This window comes from Pseudopodoces humilis, chromosome 2 (assembly GCF_049639895.1).
Source record: "Pseudopodoces humilis isolate 2021_Gansu_Grassland_sample_001 chromosome 2, ASM4963989v1, whole genome shotgun sequence".
Lineage (NCBI taxonomy): Eukaryota > Metazoa > Chordata > Aves > Passeriformes > Paridae > Pseudopodoces > Pseudopodoces humilis.
In genome coordinates, this window is record NC_142201.1 from 13,709,756 (window position 1) to 13,732,391 (window position 22,636).

The window sequence follows — 22,636 nt, forward strand, 5'->3', positions numbered from 1 at the left end:
ATCATAACAAGATTTTACTTATTCAACATTTATATTTGTTACCTTCTCATGAGCTTTTCTTTTTGTTTCAGAGTCCATCCAGTCATTTTCCTTTTCTAACATGTCAATAAAAGCCCAGCGAATTCCTTCAGTCAATTCCTCCATCTGAAAAATATTTAGAAAATCCTTCCCCAGTAAAATATATCATGGCAGAATCTTTATAAGGAAATGTTTGGTACAAGTAGGAGTGGTAGGCTTGGTTAGACCACAAATGATTGCAGATCAGATAGTATTGGCTGTCCTTTCTTGAAGGTTAATTTCTCCTCTCTCCAGTACTCAGACACTTCTTCTGAAGGTAAGCTTTTTCCATCTTCTTTCCCTTCTGGTATCACACACCCTGTTCAATGCTGATCATTTCATGTCATATTTGTGAGAATACCCATCTCGAAATCATCTAAAACATTAAGAGATTTGCAGTCCTTTGGGGAGATTTATGGCCCTTAGGTTCTAGATCACTGGCCCATGCAGAAGGATCCAGCTGAAAGGCATTTGCACAAATAAAGCCTTTCCTGCAGAGAGAATGTCTTTAGCCTGGTTTGGTTTATGTGAGACTGAGACACACCTTATTAATACTGGCAATGAACTGAATTGGGGCTGACAGGATCATGATCCAAATACAAAGCAGTAACCAAAAATTTACCTTGTATTTAGCTGCATTTGTGAAGCATTGCTACCCTTTACTTACTGCAGGGAGGGAGTGGCTTACACCACTGAGCAGCCTTAACTGCTTCTGTGGTCCTGAACCACCAGTGACAGCCTGAATCTGTGCAAAACTGAGAAAGCCCACAATCACTTCATCGCAGCTGCTTCTTCAGACACCTCTGCAACGCCAAGACCACATCTTAAGCGAGTAAAAAATAGTAATAGGACTGTTCAGTGAGTATACACACTAAGAAAACCCTGAAATGACAGAAAACAAGAACTATAATAGCTAAGAAATGAATTATAGTAGTCTAAAGAGCCCTCATTCCTATGGATCCGTCTGGCAGTCCAGAAAAGTGTATGCAATCTGCTGCTTCTATTTACATCAGCAGATGAACCCCATGACAGATAGCCATGGCGAACGCTGTGAGAGAGGCAATGAGAGGATCCAGCCACTGCCTGAGTCCTTTAGCCCAAACCAGGGCTGAGACAGCACAAGACATGACAGATACCCATTAGATGAAGACTTACTGGAACTTTGCGCTATCAGTTACTTTACATTTAAAAATAATGAAAATGTCAAGCAGCAGAGATTTGTATAATCTTATTCTATAAATCTAGTAGATCTGAAATGTCACTAAAAGCAGGGACTAAACCCTCCAAGGTAACATTACTTTTAGCTAAATTTTCATTAATGTATCAGATGAATATTTTAATCTGGAACTGTCCTTTATTTGTGGTGCCGTCAGAAAAAATGTAGCAAAATTCCTTGGATTATTCATTTTTTCCTACGCTTTTCAAAAAACATTTTCTTCTTTTTAGAGTCAATATGGGTCAACCAGAGAAGGTCTAGCATTAAATATGACTAAAGAGTGAATATTCACAGTACACTGCATCACAGGAAATAAGGTAACTTAAAAGTATTGATGACAGAGCACTGACTCAATTAACTTCATTCACTAATGAGGTGAACTCCCTGTATTTGGAGGTTACAAGTTCAAACCCAAGCTCTGCAGCTGGGCCCTGGTGTATACTTAGGCTTTATGCAGCAGCTGTAGCTGCAGGGGGCAGGGGCAGAAACCTATTCCTGCTATCAAAGTTATTACTGAAACCGCTCAGGCGTATCTGTAAAAAACACTGCAGGCACTCTGAGTTAGAAGCAGTGCTATATTTAGACACAAATAATGTCTTTCTTGATAAAAGAAAAGAAGTATCTAAGGTATGAAACATCAATCAGAAAACATGGGGGGGGAAAGAATCTATATTATCCGTAACTCAGGATTTGCTTATCATAGACAGATACATGCCGTAAGCAAGAAAAAGAAAGAAAAAAAACAAACAGCTGTACAAATAAGAGTGCTTCACTCACATGTTTTCTTACTGTTTAAGAAAAGAGAAATAGAACTGAAAACCAGTGAAATGAAAAAGATAAAGCCACAAATTATTAACTTGAAAAGCACACTTCTAAATTAAATGCAATGAATTTCACCTGTATGCAATTTTATCTCCGTGGGTTGTTCATTTTAAGACTGAATATTGTGACCTACACTATGAATTTTATATGCATTTCTCGCTATGGGTGCTACTGTGAATTCAGACTTGATAATTTTCCAAAGCTTTGGTCTAAAAGGAATGTGCACACTAAGAAACATTCTAATTAACTGGCATTTCAAGAGAAACCAATGTCTGCTCTGTTTCTCATAATTTTTCCTCACATATGAAAATATGAAAAAGTGTCCATCCCTTCCATAAAGTGTACATTTCTTATATTCCCACTCTTCCCACTTATCCATGCAGGATAACACACTGCATATGCCTAGCATATTTTTGCCACAAAATGGCCAAATAGCACATTACAAACTGGATCAAGAGAAAGGGGATTGAAAAGCTGGATCTCAGAGAGGAAACTCCAGATGAAGGCAAATGAAAAGAAATGCAGAACCTGAGAGGGAAACAGATGACAAAGATTTGGACAGGTCAAATGAGTGTGTGGAAAAAATTGAATCCTTCCCTGAGAAAGGGATCCAAGTAGATAAAGCCAAACAGGCAAACTAAGACTACTGAGCCAGGGCAGCGCAGGGCTTTCAAAAAGCTCCCAGCACAGGGTACCATCTCATGTTTCCTAAATGGTTGTGCCTCCTCCTGCATGGAGAGCTAAGTTCAATGACTAAATTGAGTCAATTTAAAACTGATTACTGCTGGAAAATCAATGGCCATAAAAGCAGATATTGGAAAACTTTATAAGAAAAATATGAACTGAAAATAAGTCATAAATTACTGTGAAGGGTAATTAATTATTTGAATATATTATTGAGAGAAGTGATAACATAGCTATTGTTGAAATTTTAGAATGAGGATGAACATCTCTCTCTACTCAAATGTATGGAAGGAAATTTCCTTCCACTGTTCAGCAGAAAATATTTGAATCACAAATATAAACTCCCACTCTGTGGCTCTCAGATTTCCTTAATTTGGGCCAGATATCTCTCACATATTTTTTGCTCAGATGTAGCAGTCACAGCTTTCAAAGGGTAGTCCTAAAGCAGAGAAATCTCAACCAGTTTTTTGATTAGTCAGTAAAAACTTTAATAAATTTTATTAGCTATACTAAACCACTTCTCAATACCCCTCACTCTGTTCCTGCACAGCCTGGCTGTCACTATTTACATAAATTAACAGCGTTCAACCTGGTTTTGAACTGTCTGCTTATTTGTCTGAAGAACTGCAGATGGAAGGGAGGGGCAGTGCCCAGATGTGTAGAAAGGTGACATTTCTTCAAATTAATTCAATTTTCTCCTCGTGTTTTGGGGTTTTTTAATTCAATTAAAACATTTTTAAGAATCTTATCTCTTTTTAAACTTTGTTTTAACATCAGACGCAATTTGTGAGGATGAAACCATTAACTGAAAATTTCCAGACAGAGACTGCAGAGGACTCACCATCTTTTTGTTGTCTTCTTGAAAATGGGCTTTCACAAACATCTGACCCACAACATAGGGGAGGGCATTTTCTACAAGGTCCACACATTTATCCCACTGAGGCAGCAAAGTTGTAGTCCCATGGATCACCTGTTGACAGGGGCATATATTAGGCCATAACATCATACTGTTTAAGAAGAATCCTCATGTAGTATAGGACAAAGCACATTTGTCAAAAAGCCACCAAAAGAAAATAATGATACTCTGCAGTTATTTCTATTTTCATCCAATGCTAAGAAAAATATTTTGAACACCACAAAATACCTGCAAGATTTTAAACTTAACAGTACAATGGTAGCAGTAACTTAGAGAGACTAGACTTAGAGAATCAGAGCTAACTTTGGACTAATCTTAGTATTCTTTCTGTGTTAGGTAGAGAGACAATTTCCTCTAGAAAAACCCTGCTGTGAGAGATCACTTGAATATGTTTGCCTCTCCTCAGACAGGATGAGAAGCCTAGGTAGACTGCCCTCATGAAAACTGGGTTAGTTCTATGAAACACGTCCCTCAAAGTCCTCCACTGCCATGAACTAATGACATCTAACACAGATGGGTACGTGTCCACACCTTTTTGTCATTTACCTGTCCAACTACTTTTACAGCAGTTTGTGTAAAATAGTTGCTTTCAGTTCCTTTCCCAAACAAATAATTTTCAGGAGAAAAGAGGTTTGTATCATCAAGAACACTGAATATGTTTGTTTCTACCCAAAAAAATAAATAAAAAAAATCACTCTATGTTGCAGTAGAAAGATGTTGGTAGAACAACTTGCATGTTATACTAAAGGAATGGTATTAAATACATACTTTCAGGCTCTGATGCTGTCACCATAAATGAGCTTTAAAATAAACAGTCAAGAATGGACAGCACAACAAGGATCAAGGCAAAACACAACTCAAGAGCATTTGCTACCTTGGTTTCCTTTTCACACAGGAGGAATTTTATTACTGTGGGTGCTTACCTAGCTAACATTACATTGCTCATCAAGATGTACTTTGTGTAAATAAATCCTGCACACAACAAGATAGAAGATGGGTTCATGTGAGCAATAAGCAGTGCTGATTTAAGAAACTTTTGTTATTTTCAAGGTACAAAGTTTTCCCTTTCCACATAAGGAACTTTTTAAGCTTTTCCACAGAGAACACGCATAATCCCAGTCCAGCAGTTAACACCTGACAGCTGTGTAAAGGCAGAGTACAGTCAGCATCAAACCAGAGCAGGTGGGATAGGGATTCTGGCCTCTCACAGATTATAAAAGCCTCTTAAGCACCAATTTTGCAGTTTCTGAGCCCTTTCTTTTTCCCATTATTCTCCTCCTTTTAGCACAAGATTACATGTCCAGCAAAACTGAAGGATTTGGATTTGTCTCTTTCCAATAGGAAAATATTTCATTGGAAAATTCCAGAGCAGCTTAACCCTCAGCTATTGAAGGTGAGATATTTTGGTAGTTCAAAGATTGATTTTCCCTATCATATTGTCTCTAATTAAGCATAATCAATGACTCACACTTAAATACACCAGTGAATTGCATTTCCAAATGCTTTTTATTAATACTGTATATGCAGTAATAGATTTTCTACGGCAGAGAGTACTCTGCTTCTAAAAGAAAACCCTATTAGTCAAACCAATACATAATAAGGTGATATTTTTTCTAAACAGAGCCAAATTTGACAATCAACTCCTTTTCCAAATTCTTCAACCTTCATACATAACACAACAAAACACTCAAAAAAAGATAAGGACAAAAGAGAAGAAAAATTCTCTCTGGGGTCAGAGTAAACCCACAATGGAGCTTTTTCCTGATGCATGGGGAAGGAGGGGAATTATGGCATTAGTCATCAGAGCTTGAAATTCCTTCCAAAAGCTGTGAGTAAGCATCAGCCATAGAAATATCAGGAGACAGAGCTGGCTTTTAGACTGTGACATACTATTATTACAACATAATAATTATCATTACTTTGAGGGAGGCTTGACTGTAAGGAGGATATAAAGGCAGCACAGACTGTGAGACCAATAAAAATAGAGCTGAGAGGAAGAGATTATATCACAGCTGTTTTATTGGTATTTATGTTACAACAGCCAACAGGAACTCCCTCAAATGGTCCTCCTAATATTAATGTACCTCTCTAAAACACAGTACTTCAGGTAGTAACAGTGGCTATAAATAGCAGGTTTCAAGCCCTCCCAGTCAATTCAGAGCTTCACGACACAATTAACCAACCTCTTCCCCAGGTGCCACTGCACATTTACAAGGTTTCAAAGTGCCACTGCAGAGGAGTTGCTGAGAGTTGCTGGTGTGGTACTCAAAGCACTTTCTCTAGAGTCAGCAGGTTTTTCCCATTTCTAAACCTGAAGTTTTTTTAAAGTCTCATCATTTTCCTTCTCCTTGCAAAAATCTTAAGGCCCTAGTGCCAAGATTTCTACATACAAGGTATAAAAGGCACCAATAGAAAATGAGAACCTGGTGAAAAAAAATAGTTTGCTTGTGATGGTTGATGCTGACTGAATTAATGAAGCAATGAGTATATAAAATACACCTTTTCCTTTAACGGTCACTGATCTATCTCATGGTCATATCTTTTTAGTAGCAATTCAATGTTTTATTCGCTTACCTGGCAAGGGGTTGGTGTGTCCTTTCTATGATTCTAAAGTGCCTCTAGTTTTCCATCCTCTGACTAGACAAACTATTCAACAATAGATGAGTCCAACACCTTGGACTCCATCCCTCATGTCCTTTCTATTGACCTGTGAAGTCAGTTCCACTGAGCTGTTTAGTCCAATTAACTTCACCTGTTAACTATTAGCTACTGCTGTTTACTTCACTCACCTAACTCTCCATCTCCAGGTCCCAGCGGCAGATAACAGGAACGAGTTGCTGATTCACTGCTTTTACTGTGCTTTAAGCTTTCACAGCCATTTACATGGCCAATATTGTTTAAGTTACTCATCAGTGACTTGGCGGGGGGGCAGAGGCCTCCTCAGCGAGTTCACTGATGGCACAGAGCTGGGAGGAGAGGCCGATTCCCCCGAGAGCTGTGCAGCCCTTCAGAGGGGCCTGGACAGGCTGGAGAGATGGGAGAGGAATGGTCTGAAATTCAGAAAAGGCAAATGCAGGCTCCTGCCCTGGGGAAGGACAACCCCAGGCACCAGCACGGGCTGGGGCCGACCTGCTGGAGCAGCTCTGCAGAGAAGGGCCTGGGGGTCCTGGTGGACAATGAGCTGTCCATGAGCCAGCAGTGCCCTGGGGGCCAGGAGGGCCAGGGGGATCCTGGGGTGCATTAGGGACAGCTCTGCCAGCAGGTCAGGGAGGTGATCCTGCCCCTCCACTGAGCCCCAGGGAGGCGTGTCTGGAGTGCTGTGCCCAGCTCTGGGCTCCTCAGGACAAGAGAGACACGGAGATCCTGGAGCAGGTCCAGTGAAGGGAAACAAGGATGAAGGGACTGGAACATCTCTCTTATGAGGAAAGTCTGAGTGAGAGGGACCTGTTCAGCCTTGAGAAGAGACAACTGAGAGGGAAACCCATCACTGTTTAAAAGTATCTGAAGGGGAGGTGCTAAGAGGTTGGAGCCCTTTGGAGGCTCTTTTCTGTGATGCTGAGCAATAGAACCAGAGGCAGAACCTGATGCACAGGAAATTCCACCTGAACATGAAGAAGAATTTCTTCCCCATGCAGTGAACGAGCACTGGCACAGATTACCCAGAGAGGGCGTGGAGTCTCCTTCACTGGGGATGTTCAAAAACCATCTGGGCACAATCCTGTGCCATGTGCTCTGGGATGACCCTCCTTGCGGAGGGAGATTGGACCAGATGACCCCATTGTGGTCCCTTCCAATCTGACCCATTCTGGAATTCTATGACATCCTTGATGAGATTATTAATAAGCACTGAATCACTTTGAATTCTATTTCTCCTCAAGCTTCTACATTCCAGAGATGTGACAGTAGTGAGTTACCATATTAAAATGCACAGTATCCAAAGCTTAATGTTTCCTTTGAGGATTTTTTCTGGCCATTATAGAACCCAGTGTAACTCAGTATTATTCTACAGACTGGCTGATAGCCATCAATCTATTTTACCTGACTAGCAAGGAATGTCCTAGGAGGGGACACGTACAAACTTGTTACTGTGGTTCTGACAGCCAGTTTCACATATTTTACATGAAGAAAATAGCATCTTTAACATGACTATTTTGAATATGATCTCAGAAGTACAAGAGGCTGCCTTTCCTGTGTAGTTTCCATCATGCTATCAGAGTTTATTTTTAGGTATGTGATCAACTCGGAACTATTCCAGTATTACTCAAGGAAAAAGAGTATAGGTTCTTTAATTAGTCACCTGCATGCCTCAGCAGGAAGGACAAAACACTCACACCTCCTGCACCTTTCTAGCCTCCTGTTGTCAGCCAATTTTCATAATGGCAAGCAAAGTTCACCATCCAAAGTGGCTTAGACACAAGACAAAGTACCATTCAGTTTCAGTTTCATCCTTGTTATACTTAAGGAGCCCTCACACTGCCCACATGATTACCAAGGTGGCTTTCTATTCAGGGTTCACCTAATCAAATGTATGTGTTTTACATAAATGCCCATATTACTGAAGAGATAATTAATTCTGCTCTCACAGCTTGTGGCAGTTTTCTGGTTCTTTTGCAATCCCAAGCTGGAAGGCATTTGATCATCTTCTCTGTGGAAATGGCTGGGTATCCTTGTGCTAGAGCTCATGTAATGTTGGCATTAGAGCATGGGAGAGCTTTGAGTAAGCTTTAAAAAAGTGAAATCCTAGACTTCTGGTTTACTGGAGCTGTGTTCACACTGGGGCAAAAGCTTAGATTTTGGTCAAAAGGGTTTGGCCTGAATGTCACAGCCACGTAGTCTAATTCAAGTTTCCTCAAAACAAGACTACGTTTTTTAAAGGGGAGGTTTCAAAACCTCTTTAACACCATCTAAAAGACTTTTTTGTCTTAGTGTCATTCTAGCATCATATAAAAGTCATAGTGTCATACACAAAAATATGTGCGTCAATCGTTTAAGAGGTTGTCTTAAAAAAAAAAGTTTATTCAAGAAATTTATCCAGCATGGAAGGCATTTTGTGTTTTGCAAAGGTATAAGCAACTATAAAGGAAACCAATAGTGTCAACACTAGGACCCTTGCAAATGCTATGAAAGTATAACTTACCCGAGAAAACTCCAGCCACCGATACTGAAAACGTCTACTGAGGTTAAATAACCTTGAATAAACCATCCTCCATACCAGGTAATTGGCAAGAGTCCTGTTAAATCAGGCATATTTTTATCAGGCATGTAAACACATATGATGTACCACAAAGCATTCACAGAAATAGCTACAAACTATTATAAGGTGGAAATTTCACCTTAAAAATTAATGAATGATGGCCAAATCAATAAATCTCAATTACACAGGAGAATCTGTATGATTGCAGCCATTTAATATATAATTTCCCTATAGTAACCATCTTCTAGGGATTATTTATAACAGGTCAATCACCTAGTATGTCATTTCTAGGTAATTTTTTTTCCAAAAGGCAGCTTTCATTTTCCTTAGAAGTGGCAAAATTATGTTATAATAATAGTTACATCATAGTTCTATCCAGAGATTAACTGGTTTTTTCTTTTGTAGATCAAAGTGAATTTTATCTCCCCTCATTAGTAGGGCACATAAATGGCAATAGAACAGATAACAGTCCATCCCGTATACACTCTCATTATCTCATATTTGTATCTTTCATTAGAAGTTGTCAATATGCTTTGAAAAATTCTATTCTTCACAAAGTTATTAAAGTATCACCATTCTTATTTTGTCAGATAGATAACTGAAATACCAAAAAAAAGAGAAATGTCAGTAACAAAAATCTTATGAGAATCGAGGCTGAGAGATCAAGAAAGAGCTTGTTTAAAATTCCCAGGAGATCTGGTATCTATGCCCCTTTTCTAAAACTCTGGGCACCTGACTGGAGGATTTATCCAGCCTAGATTGATCTCTTTCCATGTTCAGCAGTGGCTGTATGAGCTAAAGTTTCATTCTGAAATAAGCAATTCAAACAGTCTCAAAACAAGTCCAACAATGGCCTACACTTATTCTCATCTTCTTTTATACATGACATATTTTTCAAGGATAGTCATTGCTTCAAAGCTAGGATATTCAAATGTTATTTGTTCCCCACTGGGATATACATAACATTTTTTACTTAGGCCATAGACTTCTCTGTAGGTAGGAAAATGGCTTCTATACAACTGAGGGTGCTGCTATGGACTGTCTGAACAACTCCCCCACCTCTAAAAATCCCATTTCTGCAATCTCCCATTGCTGTAAGTGTGGGGCAATGCAGTTGTTGCTACAGTGTCACTCCATTAGCTTCACTCAGAGACACATCCCAAACAGTTCTCTCCTCTGAATCATAACACCTTGGAAATACACTTTGTAAGCATGTCTTGACAGCAGCAGTTGCTTGAGACAGAACTTCAGCTTTGCCTCTAACCGAGCTCCAGTCCACCCACACAAAGCCTTCAGCTCAAGATGTGTTGTTGCACCTCTCACACTGGGTATATTCCCTCTTTTAGTACACAGATATACTCAAAAGTGCATCTAAATGCCCACAATAATTGTAAAACATATCTGAAAAAGATTTTTTAGCATGAATAATGTGCATTTATAAGACAGTACATGTCACAAAAGCCAGAATAATTAGCTCTGTTTAGATAATCACACCATTTTAAGATAATGTTTAGGATCATTAAAAATTCATTTCAACCTAAGAAATGCCACAAAGTTTAGATTTTTCCCTTAACAAGTTTCTGACAATGTGGAATTTTCTCACTCAGTGACAAGTGAAGCATCCTAAAAGCACTCAGCTCTCATTGTTTTGGTAAATGACACGAACTCCAGAAACCTCACAACAATCTGCATCAGGTATTTCAGCAGAGCTGAAAAATATCCAGCTGTAACAACTTCTGCAGCATTTATACAAAACTCAGAGATTAAAAGGTTAAAGATTTGCTTTCAATCAAAAGTCTTAGGTAAAATCCTTAGCTAAATAAATCACTATCACACACCAATTATATATTACAATTTGGTACTTAATCAGCATCAAAAACAAAATCAATACTCTCTTCTGTGTACTTGTTTTCACACAGCAATGTTTGTCCTTACATTTGAGTTGGGAAACCTCTCTCAACCTGGTACTGAATGAAAGACTGAAATTCATATAGGCTGGCTCTCAAAAGATTGTAACCATAATAGAATCCAGAATGTATTAAAAAATAGGGAGGTTCTACTTGACTGCTCATTAAAGGGGGGGGTGGGCAACAGGTGGAAAGGTTGAGGAGGTTTGTTGTCACATGTTTGAAGCACAGTGTGCTTTAATTTGTTTTTCAAAACAAAATAAAATAGTAATTTACCTGAATTTGTTTACCTGTTGAGGGGGATGATTATTTTACGTTTTGGGCTAACTATGCAAACTTCAAATAATTTGGTTGTCTTCAGTTGGCTTAAAAACTGACACTTTGCTAATAAAGTTACTACAGTGCAGATCTTGGGGTGATTTTCATCCCAGTTTCACAAATAAATTCACTGAGGCTCAGAGAAGTTAATCTCTCCACATGGAGTAAAATCCAGTACACAAATAAAACATAAAAATCCTGTCTGCTCTTTCAATGAGATCAGACTGTTGTTCTAACCTTTCAGAAGAGTACACTCTATTTTAACTTCCAAATGCCTGTTGCAGAAAGTGTAGGCTCACTTTTAACCAGTACAACCCTTATTGTGACACACACTCCCAAAGGAAATGGTAGAGAGATTGTTTGCTAGGACAGTTAAAATTATACCACCACTTATGAATATTTACTAAAGTACTTTCTGTCCTGTCTCAGAATAAAGTAGGTTGCTCATGTAAAATTCTGTGAGTTTGCAATATTTTAATCAACAGACATGGTAGCAATTAAAGAGGACAGATTTAATATGAGATAGGTGGAAAAATTAATTGACATTTTAAGAAAAAGATCTCTTTCACAAATTTTAAATCTGTTTGAAAATTGTATTCAGAATTGAGTCACAAATCAAATTATAAGTACTGAAAAACTTTTGCCTCTATTGCTAAAGGCACTAATTCAAGATAAATTATCGTAACTTCTCTAATTTTTCAGATGGAGACTAAGACCAGAAAAGAGATCTAGTGCCTCCATCCATCTTTGAAGAAAATTCCTCATAAACTATGTGAATTAGAGTTCTTTTCAATTAATAGTCCCATACTGCAGAGATATGGGAAGGTAAAACAAAGGAAAAAGGGCCTAGAAGAAAGCTGGAGAGGTATATTTTACATGCAAGAACATATAGAGATAAGACAAGGGGGCTGGCTTTAGACTGGAAAAGGACAGATTTATCAGCTATTAGGAGGAAATTCTTTACTGTGAGGGAGCTGAGGCACTATACAGGTTGTCCAATGAAGCTGTGGATGCCCCATCCCTGAAAGTGTTCAAGGCCAGGCTGCCCTTGCCCTTGAGGGAGGGTTATCAAAATGGGGCTCTGAGCAACCCAGCCTAGTGCAAGGTGTCCCTGCTCGTGGCAGGGGTGTTAAAACAAGGCAATCTATAGGGTCCCTTCCAATCCAAACCACTCTACGATACTGTGAAACTAATTATACATTCTGAGATCTATGAGAATGATAAAGCTGCTTCTTTCAACAGCTGCAAAGACCTCCAGAAATGATGCAATTTATAGTATCCTATTTACGGCTCACATAAAGCACCAGCACACAGGGAAGGGATTTAAGCTCCCAATTAGTGCCAGCACAGTTCTATCTTCCTGCTCCCATAGCACAGCTACACTGGAGCTCTGCCATTGCTCATTTACATCACTGCTACATACACACCTCTTCTTCCTGAAATAGAGATAAACCCCATTAAAAATGAATTAATACACCAAAAAGCTGAAGAAATCCCTGAAGACGTCTTACAAAGGCATGACTTACTTCAGCACCTGACATGCCTATGGCTAGCTATCCCCAAGCTGATGGGAACTCCTGCAGGCTGGTGGCTGAGCTTCTTGGGAAGGTCACTATTAGAGCCCAGCTCCTGGGCTGGAGTCCCAGCAGTGCCCTGGCCTGAGGACTTCAGACTGACCTCTGGACCACGCTGCTGCTCCTATTTCAAACTCCACACAGTAACTTGATTACAAGCAGTTAAGTAAAATTCTGCTAAATTCATGCTGCACCATGTTACTGTGCTCTCTTCTAGTAATATTACCCTGTGAATGATTTCACAATTCAAGATTGCTCAGCAGGTTCTCTGAAGGAGAAATTTTTAATATAAGGACTGTGAGTCGGTACAACTTGTCACCTCCAACACAAACTGCTTCTGTAGCCAGATTTAATTTTCACTCCATTCTTTCCTCCACCTGAAACAAACATCATGAAATACTTTACCTGATCACTGGGTAAAATACAAGGGCATGAGCCATCTTTATGTGACATTTTAAATAGTACCCAGGCTAGCAGGGTGCTCATTTGGGAAGAGGACACACAAGGCACTGGAATAAATGGATAATTCCCATTACGAACACTGAAGCAAATCTAAAACTTTGAAATACTTTTCTAGAAATTTCAGGTCTAAGTATTTACAGTAACAAATCAAATTCATGTTGTTTACATTAAATAAATCTTTAAAATGTCTTATGGAGAATGGCAAATGAGATTACCCAAAAGAAAATATCCTTGTTAAGCTTTCAGGGCTCACCCTAAAATGTTGAGACTTCATTGTTATGAGTTCACATTGAGATGATTTCCTAATTTTCTCGGGCCAGATAGCAAGGTTACCTCCGGAGCAGACTCTGACATTTTAAGTAATGAACATTATCACCTAATAGATAAACATGATTTTGGTTATCATGCCTGGGCTGTTTTGGATACATTTTACACACAAGAATTTGAAGCCTTCTTGGGTTCAGTTCAGCACTATTTGCCATTTCTAACATTTCATGATGCAAATTTCTTAGGACAAGACTGGGCAGAAAATGCCTAAGCCATTAACACCTATAACATATGCAGTGAGAATATACTGGAACTTTTTCTGCTCACCCTCTCCCCCTTACCTGTGAGGTCAGAAACCTGGTCTTGAGTTTGCTAAAGACAGACATTGCAATTATTTCTAATCATTACTCCAGCCTCCTTCTTCCATGACATACAGGCTGGCTTAAGTTCTCTTGAATACTCAGATTTTCCTTGAATAAGAAACTAATGGAAAAAGTCTTCAGGTATTTACTCTGTAGTTACAGAATATATTTGCATGTAAGTGTATTTGTATGCAAGGAATAACTAATTCCCAGTTATCTTGCTAGATATGAACCCTCTAAGTCACACATTTATACCCACTGATGTAACAAACTTTAAGTTAGGAAGCAGGGGCAGCCCAAATAATTCTAAAAATAATTTCTTCAATAGATTAATATTGGTGGCAGTAATGGTACTTACCTGAATTTTTTTAAAGAAGGGATATTTGATGATCTGTAGGCAAATCAAGAATTTTTATTTTTCTAATTGTTTGATTTCTGTGCTATTTTTACAGGTACTGTGAATTAATGTAAGCATTCCATCTCTAGAGACACGGAGCAACAATTTAAGAATAATTTTTGTCTTTTTTTTCCTGAAATACATTTTGTTGTGGCCATACTGTACAATCAGTGAAGATTGATATTTGGAGACAATATCCTAACAAAATTTATTTTAAAGTTCAGTAACATGCCTCAGAGAACAAATTATCAGAAAGCCCTTAGATGTTATCAGTAAGGATATTTCAAATGGGATGTCACTTTTTCATCACTGCCCAAAGCTGTCTTGCTTCCCTGTGCAAAGCACATCTGCTGTGTTTCATCTGACCTACCTGCATTTTACAGATTTATGTTCTACAGGTGTAAGGGATTTCACAAGATACAAGACCTTATACAAGTAAGAGATGCTGAATGCATCTGGAAAGAGCAGCTTTACTGCAACCTGTGTTAACCATAGAAGAAAGGTGCTGAAACTAAAAATTCTCTTCCTGTGCACAAAGTAATATCTAAATCCTCATCCAGACAAAACTAAACAGACTGTTTGCCTAGAGACTTGATTCCAAGAATAGCTGAAACTCATGGGGAAAAAAAAATATAGAAAAAGCCCAGCATTTGATGTCCCCTTGCGAGTTTGGATGAAACCATCATAGGATCCTTACTTTTTCCTTTCATTTTCTAGTATCCTGAATAAATCTTTGAAGTACTGGGGAACACGGACAATCACATTTTCTGAAGGACCTATATCTTTAAGCTCAGGATAGAGTTTGCTGTCAATCACCTTCTTGATGTATCCCAGCCAGTCAAACTGCAATGACAAAGAGAAGGCTGGTTAAAGCAGATTATGAAGAGAGATGATTTATTAACTAAGTTACACCTTCAAAACTAATGGTTTCAATGCTTTACTTATTAAAAACTTAGAAAGTATTGCACTTTGTCATTACATATGTTTTCAATCCTCATTAAAGTTGGAATTGTATTTAAAAGAATGAGCACACACATTCCTAATGATACTTCTTTAACATGCTGCTCTGAACACTAAAGACAGTTTTAATTATACAGGTCAGATATTAAAGAATAATTTTTCAGTTATACCAAACCAACCTGTGGAATCATGGCACTAAGCTCCGATATGTTCATTTTATTGTACATCACCTCACTTGTTCGATTTTCATATGGAATCATGATCTGGTGAAGAGAAAAAAATGCACAAAACCATCAAAACAAGGTTTATCTTGCAGGGACTCTTATGTCATTACCATCCTTCCTAATCCCAGTGCAGAAATATCTCACCACCAATTTTCTAAGCATCTATGGCATTAACCTCCATTATAACCTCCATTCTGAGGACTGCATTTAAATAGAAGAAATGGAACATAGTTCCTTTTATGTTTAACTCATTACTGGGAAATTTAATGAGCTGCATGTCTTCTTTGGACCTATTAGATAGATTTAGCTCTGATTATGCTTAGGAAAGACATGTTAATACATAAAAGATAAAAGTACACCTTGACTATTCATACTCATTCATTCCTTCCTATCATGTAGAAGCCAACTTCAGATTTAATAGGTCAAATCTGAGATAGGTGCATCTTCATAACTGGAAGTGCATCTTATGTCTTGGATTTGAATGTGTTCTTTACTCCACCTGGGGGAACAGCCAGATTCTCCTCTGAACAAGCTTCTCCTTATTTCACCCCATCATCCTGATTTCCATAGCAGGAAGCCTGAGAATATAGGCTAGACATAAATAATATGAATAAAGCACTCCCCAGCCAGGCCTCTCATCTGGGTGACCAGAGGACCCAATCTCAAGTTGCTCTGCAGCAAGGATACAGCAAAAGAAATCCTAAATATGAAGCAAGTCCTTTTATGACTGACAAGAAGGACATGCAGTCTCCAAGAAGTCCTGTGGTTCATAATAGTAAAACAAAGTACAAGATATAGCTCAAAATTTTCTCAGTGTTCAAGAGTAACAAAAATTCCAGATGGCAATTCCAGCCCTGCTGTAAGGCAAATCCTATACAACAGGCAGTATGCTGGGAAGTCTAAAGGACAGAGTTTGACGCCAGACAAACCAGACAGCTGGCACTTCTCCAACCAAAATTCTCCAGTAACTGCTTATGGTTTTAATATTGCTCAAACCATAGAGGAAAAAAAATTACTTTCTTTTCCCTTTCTGCAAATTCCATTTATCTGAAAAATCTTTAAACACTTCTTGAAGCCATTTACTCCCTTACTCTCAAAACTTTCCCTCTTGCTCCAGTGATTCAAACTTAATAAAAAAATTCCTTGTACACAACAAGCTCTCTCAAAACATGCCACTCCTTCCTATATCCAAAGTATTCTTGCTGTTTCTTCCTGAGCATAGAATTCTCCATTAAAAATGTTTATTTGAAAAAAATGAAGAGGAACACAGGATATGGTAGAACCTCCAGTGACAAACAGTGACATCACAGTAAGATGCTTATATAATCATTATGTTTATTAGGGTTTATGCAACCAAGTCCATTGGCTCATGCCTAATATTAGGACAGACATTAGGAGGATTATTCTTACTAAAAGAAACTGTAAACAAGCATGGCTTGTTGCATAATGATGTGCACTACTGATGCTGAGGGTTGTTACATGATCCATGTCATCTTACATGGCAGCTTCACTTACATATTTTGTGGATTAATGCTCTGTAAGACACTTGTTAAGCAAAGCATTAGAGCTACCAGAGCTAAGGATACGTCATCTTATGTCATCACTGATAAACAGAAGAAATATTTACTGTTTTTCAAGTGTGCTGGGTCACAAGGAAGTATTTGTGCATTAGTCCATCCATGTAAGGTAACTGAAAATGAATATTGGGCTTGGCTTAGACATTTGACAAAATTTCATCCCTTTCAGCAGAGAGACGGAAACACTGGCTACTATTGTGGGTGGCCCTCGTTTCTGTACAAACACACCATTAAGAAGCAGTGGGATTCCTGTAGCAGCCACACTGAAACAGAGATATAGAGAATGAACAACACTCCTCCAACCTGAAATAATCCTGTGGCATAAATTAAATTCCACAAGGGAACAAAAATGTAACCAAGTAAATGTCAGAATCAAGTACCAGATTTAAATACTCTTAGCTTTACTAAATTCATTTGATCCCCTAAATTGAAACTCGTGAGTTTTCCATCCACTCCCCCAGACTACTCCATGAAAACACTTTTGGAGCTAAGGTTGGTACAGCTGTAAACACCAATCTCTCATCACCAAGATCCAATATCCCACCTCAGCCATGCACTGCTTTTAGACTGTTCCACAGAGAATCAGCCCAGCCTGCTTCTTAAACAACAAAATAATATATTCTCAACACAAATGCACAGCAGGAGCTCAGATTCTACACAACTTCAAAATTATAGAATCACTTAGGTTGGAAAAGACATGTAAGGTCTTGAGTTATGTCATATTTTTCCAGCTGCCTAGTGGGTACCAGTGAGTTAGTGTAGATGAACTTCAGCTGGGATATTGATCTCATCACCTTTTCAGAAGGAGAAGCCCTAATTCCTATGGGACAATCCTCAGGCACTTCCCCAGTTTCTAACACATCAACAACCCCTGTATTTGTGTTGCCATATGGATCTCCATCCCCCACCTCCACTGAGATGGCAAACCAAAGGACACCATCACATTTAAACATTGCCATGCCACCCCCAGGTTTGCCTCTGGTCAGCCTGGCTGACATTACAATTTAAAACACCAGGGGCATTTGGCTAATGTTTTTTCTCTGAGAATAAAATTTACAATTTAACAATTAACTAAGAGAGAAATATCATTTTTCTTTTCTTCATCAGGATTTGCTCCTTTCCTTCTGCTTCTAAAATCCCTATTGTTAACGCTGTTGATATAATGGCTTTTCACTTTGAGAAAGGATTATATTAAATTACCAACCTCTGCTATTTTAACTTCCAATTTTAGAACTGATTTCATATCAGATTCGGCTCGGGAGGCGTTTGCACCCAGAAGCACTGCTGTATCAACCATGAACTGCAAAAAGGCATCTCGGTACTGCAAAGAAAGAGAAAGACTGAAATGACAACAGGATTTGCTCTTGAGTAGAATTGTAGCAGTAGACCTGAAATGCCCAGCTATAGGAAGGAGTATAAAACTTTCATGCTTTAGGAACCAAGGTTGTGCTTTCCTTACCTTGAATGCCAAGCAAATTAAAAAGGAGAAAAACCACTGTAAAACTACCATGCATGAAAGAGATAACTGCCGTGGTTCAGGGAGTACAAATCTCAGGAAATGCAAATGACAGTTCTGGATTAGACTGACAACTTTCAGCTCTTACAAATGGATTAGACAATGTGTAAAGATGTACACCAGTATTTTTGGCCAACTAAGACAGTAACTACTATGGGACAGAAGTACTTGTATACAAGCGCAAGCTTCATTTAAGAAATTTTGCAAGAATGTTTTGATAGAAGTGGTGTTTTCTGCTAGATACCCTGAAAAAACCAAATCCAAAAAAAGCACAACCCTTTCTCAGTTTGGAGCTTAACAAAGCAAAACCAGCAATGAAAAAAGATGAGGAGGGAAATGGTGGCTCTATTTTCCAGCTGACAATACTTACAGATTTGGCTTCTGTGGTATTTTCTAGGTAATCCTCTCGAGATGCCAGAGAGAGGCTTGCTTGATCAAGCTGTTAAAAACAACAAAAAGTAGCATTTAACAGCTAAATTCATCAGATTCAAAGATAAACTGATACACAGCTTTGGAAGGGTTCATATTTTTCTGACAATTACGGTAGTTGTGTGCAAATATCTACTATAAAATACTGCACCAGTCTGAGTTCAACAGGATTTCAAAAACAACAGGAAAATGTTATGCTGTGCTGACAGGTATTAACTAAATCTCATTACTGTGACCTGGGGAGCCTCAGATGACCCCTGCAATAGCTAAGCCATCTAGAGAAAAGAGTCACAGGTGTGATTTACGTGTTTAAAACAGCTTACAACAGTGAGTAGGAAATGCAAAAGGACTGTGTCTACAGGATCAAATCATTGGTTGCTGATGAACTTTCATCCATCCTATGCCTATTTATTTCAGGGGTACAAAAGTCAGCTTGAGCCCACAACAGTCCAGTGTTTGCACCAAATGCCCCTGAGGTGTGGAGCATGCCTGTCTGTCTGTCTGGGAAGCATCACTAGGTTTTTTTTTGACTGAAACTGAGGTTACACTTTTGAGCTTCACCCTAGACAGCACTGGGTGCTGTACTCAGTCTTTTGAAAGATGAATTGAAACTGAAGTGACTACCAGCCAGGATTGCATGCACAGGATATTGCTCTGTACTCAATACTTTAGTTAAAGCCATATAGATCTTTGACCTTCACTTATCTTTTCAATCTAAACATGGATGAGGTTTTCTGGTCTACATTCATCCTAACATTGGAATCAGGCCTGAATGTTTGAGATATGCATTTAAGTATATTGAGTGAAACATCTACATAGGAACATTTGCATATTATTTCAAATTCTTAATGAGGAAAAACTCACTATGTAGCATATATTTTATAATTATTACTGGGAACTGAGATTTCCCAGAATTTTTCAATGTGATCAAGTTAGGTTACGGTATGGAAGCCAAAGCTGAAAACTTCAATCAAACAGCTTCCAAACTTTGAATAAGCTACTGATTGGAGAAGAAACAACTGCTTTATGTTTTAAACATTTTTGGTTTGATGCTACAATTGCTTTTAAAAATAAGTCTAATGACAATAGATTGTATTTACTCATAGAATTCATATAAGTCCTTTTTATCTAAATACTTTAGGTTAAGTGATCTATATTTCACATTTTCTACATGTAACAAATAAATAAAACTTTTAAGTTTTAAAGTGAATAAATAATTAATAATAATAGTCAATAATAATAGTTAAAGTGAATAAATAAATGTAAACTTTTCCTCTATTAGCTGATAGTCACAACCTTTAAAATATACCATAAACGAATAAAACAAACCATCTTCAAAAAGGAGTAATTGTAAAGCTCAGCGCAACTCTCATTCTTTGAAAAACATCGTCACTTTCTTTGCTCAGCACAATGATGCAAAAAGAATATACTCTTATGTTTTTTATACACGTGTCTTTGCAATAGTTAACTTCAGATCATTTGGGGAATTTCAATTATGTGACTGTTACATTAAATGCTCATTCAAATTCCTTGAGTCTTAAGAATTAGATTTGACAGCACGTTAAATCAAGAGAGCACAAATATGAGAAATAAACAAAAAAATGTTAACCAACTGCTTCAGCACTCATGGGGGAAAAAAAAAAAGATAATGCTGAATGCTGAACAAAGTTTTATTTGGAGTTTCCACTTCTTTCAGGATCCATTGATGATTTTGCAATGCTGAACAAAGAGAATTTTGCAATAAACCCATTTTCACAAGTAGATTGAAATAATCTGTGGTATATCTACACCCAAGAGAATTTGTTAGAACATGGACAAAGTAGAGCACTAGCTGATGCATTCTGCAGATCAAGGTCCAAATCAAATTAACATCAGAATACTCTACAGAATAATATGTTATTCACAGCATGTGGAGCTTCAGTTAGATATTTAATTCCTAGGCACCCCTAAGCATAATGAATGAAGGTACTGCTGGTTATAAATAATTTCCAAGGGACCAGCAGTGAGGATGCCCAGCCATTTGCTGACAGGTGACTTGAACTGAAATATTATGACAGGAGATGCCCAAATAAACATCTCCCTGATTCTACTGCTTCAGTTCTTTTGAGTCTCCAGCTGAAGAAAATTGACAGGATCTCAACAGCATCACAGCAGAATGACATCTTTAATACAGCAAACTGATGATCTGCTGTTGATTATCCAGGAAAATGTCCTAGAGATGGGGAAAAGTTACTCTTCGACTTTATGACAGTTAAATACCTCAGTCAAAAGACATACGGAGAACTGACATCCACTCCAGTACCACTACAGTCCCTAAATACAGTGTATTCTTGGCTACATTCCTACATACAGACAAGACATTAGCAAAATAAGGATCATAGGTCCTGTTTTGCTGTGATGAATGCCATCATAACATTCTCATTTTTTCCTTCTCTCTTGCCTTCATGGATTATTTTCTTGTAGCCATGGAGGGAGGGTCTGCTCTGGATACTCATCTGAAGTTCTTAAACAACAATGCATTTGGCCCAGGCACTCAGTCTTGCCACAGTTATACAATTATATCTGGAGTTTTGTCAGACTAAAGGGAGGCAACATTTCTTGAGTCTTTTTCTTATTAAACTGTTGTGTAATGCCATGCACTGTTAACAAATTGGTAATGTTTTGGTCTAAAAGCAATAGCATTTCAGGAAAAAGGTGAATTCTCTTATTTCATGTTTAAAAGCACAAGAGATAAATCTGTGCTGTGAGGTGCTGTATAAGCACCAGATTAAGTGTTTCCATCTCAAGAAAAACAGGTCAAGTTCAAAATATCTGCTACTTATGTCCCATTTTTCATCCTCACAGACAAAAAAAGCATTCTTCATGCAACTGATGAGTCATAAGCAGCACACAGAATTAGATATTGACTTCCTATTCTCATGCACGTAGACCCTGGCTATTGGTCTACTGGGACATTTTTATGGGGTTTTTTTTTTCCATTTGAAAGAAGAAAACCTGTACAGAAATATTTTTCAATAGCATGTGTTTGCTAGTGGCTTCTACATTCCCATAAACTGACACCTACATACATCTGTAAGCCAGTAGATAATAACAAAAATCAAATGTAAACATTTGGTATGTAAATGTATTTTTTAAAAAGAGACCATAAAAGACCATGCAAAGTACCCTATTAGAAATGCTGTACTGTACCTTCAGGATGTAGCGATTGGAGATTTTGTCATCAGCAGCCACGTACAAACGGATGAAGACAGAGCTGCTGTATTGGCCACGAAGAGTTGCCAAGGCTTGGACTAAGCTGAACCTCCTTTCTGACCACAGTCCTTCAGGTCCAATATTGGATTCCAGCACAGGCCAGCGGAAAGGTGAATGTTTCAGTATACTTAACAGTGGTTTCACATCGGCTTTTTCAATTTTATCTGAAATGTCAAAGTGTGACAACAATTACATTCCAGACAATTCAAGTCCAGCTGCAGCCACACAAGACAAAGATTTATTGGCATCGATTGACTTCCAGGCAAGGCAATCACAATAGCTGAAACTCAAAGCCTCTGCTCTGCCTGTGAGCACAGCAGCCTAGAAGTCCAACCCTGTTTGTCTGTATAAAGAATAAGAGAGGCAAGTCAGTGCCTTTCAAAAAAGGCAAATATTGGAGGTAAATTTAAAAAAAACAAAAACACTCCTTGCAGGAACTAGCATAGAAACATCACCGTTTTTGGGGAGGGGGGTTATTGCTCATAATCAAAACTAGCTGGAC

At 38.2% G+C, this 22,636-nt stretch overlaps 1 protein-coding gene across 2 annotated transcripts in view; it reads right to left on the reverse strand.

Moving 5' to 3' along the window:
• Positions 1-22,636, reverse strand: part of PHEX (phosphate regulating endopeptidase X-linked) — a 98,936-nt gene that overhangs the window by 53,873 nt on the left and 22,427 nt on the right. For both annotated transcript variants that reach the window (XM_014259187.2, XM_005516691.3), the window contains 8 exons: positions 22,072-22,298; positions 18,824-18,892; positions 18,142-18,258; positions 15,316-15,399; positions 14,874-15,019; positions 8,833-8,926; positions 3,621-3,749; positions 43-144 (listed from right to left, as the gene is read on the reverse strand). In XM_014259187.2, coding sequence (XP_014114662.1) covers positions 43-144; positions 3,621-3,749; positions 8,833-8,926; positions 14,874-15,019; positions 15,316-15,399; positions 18,142-18,258; positions 18,824-18,892; positions 22,072-22,298 — 968 coding nt within the window. The remainder of the gene's footprint in view (positions 1-42; positions 145-3,620; positions 3,750-8,832; positions 8,927-14,873; positions 15,020-15,315; positions 15,400-18,141; positions 18,259-18,823; positions 18,893-22,071; positions 22,299-22,636) is intronic.